We start from the raw sequence: 9,040 nt of genomic DNA on the forward strand, positions 1-9,040 counted from the left end.
GAGAGAGAGAGAGAGAGAGAGATTTGGTGTTTAGGGTATATCCAAAGGTTTACAGTTTAGTGTTTAGGATTTACCCAAGGGTTTAGGGTATATCCAACAATTTAGGGTATAGTGTTTGGATTTTTACCCAAGGGTTTAAGCTTTGTCGAAAGGTTTAGGGTATAGTGTTTAGTGTTTATGATTTAATTTTTTCTGACGGTTTTAAAATTGTTAAAAAAATTTCATCTTTTGGCAGCTACTAATATTTTTCATTTATTTTAAAAACTTCACAAATTATTATTATTTTATTAGACATAATGATACATAGAGATTGAGAAAGAATTACAATCTACTTATATTTATACTAATAGCTAGATGGGTAATATATGAATCATATGAATGCCCGCACGCATGATATGATCGTAATTACCTTTTTATCCTTTTCAAAAAACTAAAATGTTTATGATGAGAGAGAGAGAGAGAGACTTATACGTGGATAAACCTAAATGAGTAAGATACAAAGATACAAAGATACAACGAGAGTGAAATATAATTATGATCCACTTATGCACTAATAATAATAGCTATACATGGAGTATATAAATCATATCGATGCCCGCACATGCATGATTTATTATTTCATATTTTAAAGTATATGATAATAATTTAAACCTCAAAGTATATTGAATTAAGTAATGTCTAAAATACTTATAGTTTTGAACCACAAAGACTGAATGGAGAACAAATTTAGTTTTAGTAATACATAAAACATATGAATCGTATTTGAATAATACATATTTATATTAATAATACATAAAACATCTGAAGAACAAATTTAGTTTTAATAATACATAAAACATTTTATTAGATAATACTAATATTTATACATAAAACATAAGAATCGTATTAATGCCCGTGTGCGGGCATTAATACGATTCGTATGTTTAAATTAAAAATATGTTAAAATCTTAATCTTATTTTTTAAAACACTCATCAATACTGATAAAATCTAAGAGAGAGAGAGAGAGAGAGAGAGAGAGAGAGACATAGAAAGAGAGCCATAGAGAGATAAACAAAATGAGTTCGGGAGTAAGATAAACACACAAAACCCAAATTCCAAACTACATATATATACTTTCTAATATTTTCGAAAAAATTGCTGCTCTAACCATCTCATCCTGCGCAAGGCGCGGATTACTACCTAGTAGCATTGTAAATGCGAGAGAAATTCCCCTAATTAAGGTCATTTCCATAATCAACTGTAACTATAATTCATCGACATTTTAAGGAATTAGATCTCATTAAAATGTTCCAAGTGTTGCGTGAGTCAGGCCTTTTCTTTGACAATTTTCAAAGCATTCTACAAAATTATTAAAGATAAAACTGGCCAGCAAAAACGGGAGAGTAAAATAGTTTGATTTTATTCTCTCAAATCCTTACCACAATCTTAAGAGTATAGATGGCATATCGCTAATATCAATACTAGTTTTGGATAAGTTGATAAACAGCGCGGTAATTTTACGACTGCGAGGAAGACAAACAGGTACCTAGCAGAAAAACACATATACGCCTTTTGTTTATATCTTTATTTCTCATATCAAAAATCACACGAACCAGACTGGTTTTGGATAAGACAAGTTTTCTTAGTGGGCACAGACAGACAAGATCGCCGTTCGATAACTCTATTCTTGTGATACATCACATGTACAATGTTGCTTTTTTTTTTTTGTAATTTCAATGTTGCTTTCTTGCGCGAACCAAATTCATATTGTCTAGTTTAGTAGGTTGCATATAATATTTTCTTACCGTATTGTTATTTTTCTTCTTGTTGTTTATTTGTAGGTTGTATTACTGTTACTTATTGGGTCCGATTGATAGTGAAAATGGTTTATCAAATTTGTTTAGACTAATGATAACTTTTTTTGAACGACCCCGAAATGATAATTAAAAAGACAAAAGGACTAAACGATACTATAAGTTTATTTTTCAAAAAAAATATACTATAAGATTAGTTAAAAATGTAATAGCATTATCATCGTCGGTATCTCAAAATTAAAATAAAAAATAAATAAAAATAAGAGAAAGATTTTAGAACAATTCCTTTTTAATAAACATTCAAAAATACATAAGCAACTCAAGTTATAGCATTATTCAGGTAGTGGTTTAACTGTGTTTAAAACAACTACCTAAATAATAAAATATTGATATTTGTCATTTGAGAGGCTCATACTTTTTTTATCTGAAAATACCATTTCTAGTAGTGTTAAGTTGCTAACTGTTCCAAAAAAAAAATTAGTAATATAAAAGTGTCTCTTTGATCACCTCAAGAGGTCAAGGTTTCCAGACCGTTAGATCTCGACAAGATTTGGCGCATACAGTTACACGCGGGTACAAGTGATAGGCCTAAAAGTGCTGTCTGCTGATCTGTAGGATGTATGTACTGTCTTGGCTGAGTTGGAGAGGTGACAAATGTTAAATAGTCTTCAATCCACTTGTAAGAGCAACCACATTTGATAAAATTTTCAAGCATGGGTTTTAGCCTCAGTAATATTTTATCATAGTTTAGTTAAATCAATTTGGACCATTGATAGACAAACATGTTTTTAAAGGAGTTTTCATATGTTTTATGTATTTCTTTTACAGATAAAAAAAGAACATAAAGCATTAATATGGTTGTTTGGTGTATAAGAAAAACAAATATTTAATAGAAAAAAATTTAGCAAAAAAAAACAAAAACAAATATTGATGAAAGGGAAGCTACCAATACTAGTTACAATAATATATGCATCTGCAACATACGTATGTATGTAGACATGTACTAGTATAAAACTTGGTAGAAAGCAAAGTAAAGACCAATTTGCATGGAAAGATAAAATAATTAAAACAGAAAAACCCCACCCATAAGTGCTTTCTTTAAAAGAGAGAGCTCTTCAAGAACCTTAAACACAGTTCTGCTGCAGAGTTTCCGACAAAAAAAAGGCCAGTTTCTTCTTTATCTGATAGAGAGAACGAAAGAGAGGCATGGGAGAAGTTACGAATCATATTGGTAATAGTATTAATTACAATGAAGAAGATGAAGAACAAGGAGACGCAGAGAGCAACACACTGAACCAACCTCTTGTTAAGGCAAATCGAACACTTTCTTCCACACCACTTGCTTTGGTCGGCACCAAAGTTTCTCACATCGAGAGCTTGGATTATGAGTATGTCTTCCTCTCCTTCCTACCTTCTTTCTCTTCTTCAGGATCAGTTTTTTTTTTTTAATTTAAGGATAATATTTGACAGAATAAACGAGAACGATTTGTTTAAGCATGACTGGCGAAAAAGATCGAAAACACAAGTACTTCAATACATATTCTTGAAATGGACATTCGCTTGTCTTGTCGGTCTGTTCACTGGTCTAATCGCTACTCTCATCAACTTAGCCGTTGAAAACATTGCTGGCTACAAGCTTTTAGCAGTTGGTCACTTCCTCGCCCAAGAAAGGTAATTAATCAACCAAAGCCAAGAACCAAGATTCATCTAATTATGATGATTGTTACCTAATGATGATGGATGATAAAGTCTTTGTGTGTGAAAACAGATATGTAACAGGTCTGATGATGTTTGCTGGAGCCAATTTGGGACTAACGTTGATAGCCTCTGTGCTTTGTGTATGCTTTGCTCCCACGGCAGCTGGTCCTGGCATTCCTGAGATCAAAGCTTATCTTAATGGCATTGATACTCCCAACATGTTTGGTGCTACAACTATGTTCGTTAAGGTTTGTTTCTGAATTGGTCATTTGAAAAAGATTATCAAGAAAGCACTTTAACAATGATTTATGTAATGGATTAGATCATTGGAAGCATTGGAGCGGTTGCAGCTGGACTTGATCTAGGCAAAGAAGGTCCTCTAGTTCACATTGGAACCTGCATAGCTTCTTTGCTTGGGCAAGGGGGTACAGACAATCACAGGATCAAGTGGAGATGGCTGCGTTACTTCAACAACGACAGAGACAGAAGGGATATGATTACATGTGGTTCAGCAGCTGGTGTCTGTGCAGCCTTCAGGTCACCTGTCGGAGGCGTGCTTTTCGCTCTTGAGGAAGTCGCCACTTGGTGGAGAAGCGCCTTGTTGTGGAGGACTTTCTTCAGCACAGCGGTTGTTGTGGTTGTACTAAGGGAGTTCATACAGATATGCAAGTCAGGGAAGTGTGGGTTGTTTGGAAGTGGAGGGCTTATCATGTTTGATGTGAGTCATGTAACTTATACTTACCATGTCACTGATATAATCCCTATCACGTTGATTGGTGTCATTGGTGGAGTTCTTGGGAGCCTCTACAATCACTTTCTCCATAAAGTTCTCAGACTTTACAATCTCATCAATGCGTAAGTATAAACTTAGACCATTGTTCTTTTATAATATTATGGTTTCTATAGTTAATAAATACATCCATATATAATATCTAGATATTAAGTTTTTTTTTTATTATTTTATAATAGCATTTGAATACTAATAATAAAAAAAGAACATGATTATAGTGAAACTAAACCTCTTTAATCACTTGCTTACCATGTTTGGTCATTTTGCAGGAAGGGTAAGATCCACAAGGTGCTTCTAAGTCTTTCTGTATCTCTCTTCACATCAGTTTGTCTCTATGGTCTTCCTTTCTTGGCAACATGCAAGCCTTGTGACCCTTCAATAGAGGAGAGATGCCCCACAAATGGAAGATCAGGCAACTTCAAACAGTTCCATTGTCCAAAAGGTCACTACAATGATCTAGCTACTCTGCTTCTCACCACCAATGTTGGTGCTGTAAGAAACATATTCTCATCCAACACTCCTAATGAGTTCAGCATGGGTTCTCTTTGGATATTCTTTGTACTCTACTGCATCTTGGGCCTTTTCACGTTCGGTATTGCAACACCGTCTGGTCTCTTCCTCCCAATCATCCTCATGGGTTCTGCATATGGTCGTATGCTTGGTGGAGTGATGGGATCATACACCAGCATTGACCAAGGGCTCTACGCGGTTCTTGGTGCAGCTTCACTCATGGCAGGGTCGATGAGAATGACTATGTCACTCTGTGTTATATTCCTTGAACTCACCAACAACCTTCTTCTGCTTCCCATTACAATGATTGTGCTTCTCATTGCCAAAACTGTTGGAGACAGCTTCAACCCAAGTATCTATGATATCATACTTCATCTGAAAGGTTTACCTTTCTTGGATGCTAATCCAGAGCCGTGGATGAGGAACCTCTCAGTTGGGGATCTTGGTGATGCTAAGCCACCTGTTGTAACCCTCCAAGGAGTAGAAAAGGTTGCTAGAATAGTTGATGTGCTAAGGAACACGACGCATAATGCATTCCCTGTTCTAGATAAAGCAGAAGTAGTACCTCAAGCGGGTCAAGCAACTGGGTCTATAGAGCTCCACGGGTTGATACTGAGAGCACACCTCGTTAAAGTTCTGAAAAAGAGATGGTTCTTGACGGAGAAGAGAAGAACAGAGGAGTGGGAGGTCAGGGAGAAGTTCCCATGGGATGAATTGGCTGAGAGAGAAGACAACTTTGACGATGTGGCTATCACAAGCTCTGAAATGCAAATGTATGTTGATCTTCATCCTCTTACAAACACAACTCCTTACACAGTTATGGAGAACATGTCTGTGGCCAAGGCTTTGGTGCTGTTTAGACAAGTGGGACTCAGGCATTTGCTTATTGTTCCCAAGATTCAAGCCTCAGGAGTGAGTTTATTATTCCCATTGTCTCTCCTTTACTTTCATGCTTGTTTCTAATGAATCTAACACTAGCTTTCTTTTGCAGATGTCTCCTGTGGTAGGGATCTTAACCAGGCAGGATCTAAGGGCACACAACATTTTACAAGCTTTTCCTCACTTGGAAAAATCTAAAGGTAGAAAAGCACACTGAATTGCTACTTGTACTTTTGTTTTATACCTGTGGTTGTAAAATTTGGCTTTGCAGCCATGTTGTTTCCTTTTCATTTTTGAAGATGTTTCTGTCCAGTTTTGCTCCTTTTCTTCATATTCAACATAAGTTGATAAGTTATAAACATTGTACACATCTCTTTTTGTACTTGTAAAATCACAGTGAGAGAGAAACCATATAATTCTTTTCCAAAGGCACAGGGCAAAAGAAATTCCTCATCTACTAGATTATCTCCTGGACATTTGAAGTTCAGTGTTACAAAGATTTAACTAACCAGAGTCCTTGTGATTCTGCGTAGCACGCATTTTCTTTGGTCCCACTTTCTGTTTTTTCTTCATCACAACCCTTCTCTTGAATACGGCTATAGTCTACGGAAGATACGATTGCCGCCGGTATAGGTAGGGAGGAATTTACTTGCATGAAGCCAAAATCACACTGTTTCGATTGTGACTATAGAACATTCATAATATAGTCTTTGTAGTATTAGACTAAAACACGCCATTGAATAAAGTGTGTTAACGGGGTCTGTTGTTCGAAATCAAACTATGTACAAAACCCAAGAAACTCCAAATGATCCCGTGGTGTTTTCAGGTAATGATAAAATGGTCGCAACTTTATGGCCATACACACAGACTTTACACACACAAAGACACGACAAACCATTGCGCCGGATTTCCCAAACAAAAGTACTTTTAGTCGTCAGTACCAAAGTAGCGATCACCAAACTCACCCAAGCCTGGTATAACCCGAAAGTCTTCGTTTATACACAGATCTATTTCCGATGTCACAATCTTCAACAATGGAAACCGTTTGCAGACGCAATGTATTCCTTCTGGAGCCTGCACAACGCTGAGAGTTAGTGACTGAGAGATGGAGAAAATAGTTATGTGATTTTTATCAACTAACCGAGATAAGATTGAGGAATATAATGTGGGATTCAGGAACTCCTTTCTGTATGAGTAGTTCTATCGCTTGACTTGCCGAGTTACCTTCCAATAGAAACATTTGAGAGAATATACACTTTAAAGTTCAAACCATGAGAGGGAAACAATAACTGAAATTACCTGTGCCTAGAACAGGATCCATAAGCAGGACATGGCGCTCGGAGATATCACTTGGAAGCTTCTCATATATAAGCTGATTCACATTACAAGTTTCTTTGTTTTAGAAAAGAGGCATGATCTTTGTAAGCTGTTGAAGTTGTGCGGAAAAAAACACACACACAAACCTGCATTCCATTGTCACCCACACGATGAATAAGAATCTTCCCTATTTTAATCCCTTTGCAGCATGCGCGTAAAGCGTTTTCCATGCTTTCACCACTAATAACGCATACAAAACTGAAAACTTTAGCCAAGAGAATAGAATAGAAAAATGCACTCACTTTAACACATGAGCAAAACAAACAATGTATGCTCCCTTATTTTGAAGGTGTAAACAAACTGAAAAACTAAACAGCTCCAGTCTCCATCTATCAAGAACTTTTAAAACATGTAATACCTTTTAACGCTCACCTTCGAATGACTGAGACCCCACAGAGCTTCTTGCAGAAATCAACACCGCTATACACAGCTCCTGGTTTTGGAGAAGATTATAGATTATAATCGTGGGGATGCAATCGAGCAGGAAATGTCTCATAAAGTATTAGGTCAAGACACAAATACCTGTTGGAGTAACTACTTGTTTCTCAGTGAATGGCAAATGGCCAAGACCATGCTCCACAACCTGAAAGAAAGCCATCAACAATTGAAAGCTGACACGTTGAAACGGAATACAAGAATTAGAAGAAGAATACCAGACGAATGAGACGATCTGAGTAAAACACGAAGTCATGTTTTGATATGTCCTTCTCTCGAATAAGTGTATGCATGCCTCTTATCTGCAGTTATGATCTTAAGAGTGAGAAAATGATTGTCTGAATCAAACATCAAATATTTGGAAAATGGCTATACCTGAAATGTTGACTGGATAACAAAAACATTTGGGTAGATTTTGCAGAGATCATGTTGCCCAAGTTTTGTGTGGATATGTTGCACAATCAAATCAACTGCAACGTGATTGTCACCTCCTCTGGGAATAATCACATCGGCATATTTTTTTGAAGGGAGCACAAAATCATCAAACGCGGGCTTCACAAACTTTGCATACTGCAAATGAACATAATATCCCCAAAACAAGAAAAGTTGAGAGATACAAGAAGCTCAGACGATAACACTGTTATATAGAACAGAAGAACAGTTCAAAAAAATGGAACTAAAGAGTCCAGAGTAACTTGAAAAAAAACAGAAACATCAAATTGTTTAGTATTGCACAAAGCCATAAGTCTTGTTACCTGACTAATCTCACACCAAAATCTGAAACAAAGACTAACCTGTTCAAGAACGGAATCAACATCTCTACCCCTCTCAACCGTGTCACGCCTGATTCTGCGAGCAAGCCTCACATCAGCATCTGAAACCAGTTAATAGCTAAGATGAGGGCTTTAACTCCAATGACGATTATAAACATTCCAAACAGCTTCAAAGGTATTCATTATGTTCTTAAAGGTCAACAACTGATAATTTGCGAAATTCAGTTAATCCGTCAAGTGCACCATCAGCTACGGAACAGGAAGTGGAAAACTTCAATCAAACAGCTACAATTGTCACTATATATCATCTCTAAAATTCTCCAGACAAAAACAGAAGGTCAAATATACTGCAGCTAGTTTATCCTGGAGTTTAAGGTGGTGACCTGTGTCAACGAAGATCTTCATATCACAGATCCCGAACTCGTGAGTCATGGAAAAGTAGAATCCCTTCCAAAATTATAACATCACAAGCATTGACCTGACAAAAGTCCCCCAATGATTGATTTTAACCAAACGAAAATCCTTATAAGAAATGCAAATATGTGGATCGTACGAAGCAAAAGTAAATATTCCGAAGATCCAGCCACATGAAAATTAGAAGACAGAGTCATAAACCGTAGAAATAAAACATTTAAGGAGGTCAAAGAAATAGAGACACATCTTAGACGACAATAGCTGCAGAAAAAGTAGGCACCTGGCGAAAAGCATCTGCTTTTACGTTGATGAGTCTTGAAGTCGTAAATAGGAAACTTGATAGGGTTGTCCACTCTTAAGTGTATCAATG

The 9,040-nt window shown here is 36.4% G+C and overlaps 2 protein-coding genes across 2 annotated transcripts; one reads left to right on the forward strand and one right to left on the reverse strand.

Moving 5' to 3' along the window:
- The first annotated feature begins 2,826 nt into the window (after window positions 1-2,826).
- On the forward strand, window positions 2,827-6,099 carry LOC108834879 (chloride channel protein CLC-b). The gene is made up of 6 exons (XM_018608197.2): window positions 2,827-3,182; window positions 3,265-3,465; window positions 3,563-3,740; window positions 3,815-4,347; window positions 4,552-5,704; window positions 5,784-6,099. Exons 1-6 carry the CDS (start codon window positions 3,001-3,003, stop codon window positions 5,886-5,888), a joined length of 2,352 nt encoding a protein of 783 aa, XP_018463699.1. The 5' UTR covers window positions 2,827-3,000; the 3' UTR covers window positions 5,889-6,099.
- Window positions 6,100-6,389: 290 nt separating this feature from the next.
- LOC108834878 (uridine/cytidine kinase UKL1, chloroplastic) lies at window positions 6,390-8,743 on the reverse strand. The gene is made up of 10 exons (XM_057001770.1): window positions 8,640-8,743; window positions 8,278-8,357; window positions 7,859-8,053; window positions 7,702-7,785; window positions 7,571-7,631; window positions 7,421-7,481; window positions 7,135-7,228; window positions 6,971-7,043; window positions 6,813-6,895; window positions 6,390-6,745 (listed from the first exon to the last, which is right to left on the reverse strand). Exons 1-10 carry the CDS (start codon window positions 8,686-8,688, stop codon window positions 6,599-6,601), a joined length of 927 nt encoding a protein of 308 aa, XP_056857750.1. The 5' UTR covers window positions 8,689-8,743; the 3' UTR covers window positions 6,390-6,598.
- Between the last annotated feature and the right edge of the window lie 297 nt (window positions 8,744-9,040).

This window comes from Raphanus sativus, unplaced genomic scaffold (genome assembly GCF_000801105.2).
Source record: "Raphanus sativus cultivar WK10039 unplaced genomic scaffold, ASM80110v3 Scaffold3954, whole genome shotgun sequence".
NCBI lineage: Eukaryota > Viridiplantae > Streptophyta > Magnoliopsida > Brassicales > Brassicaceae > Raphanus > Raphanus sativus.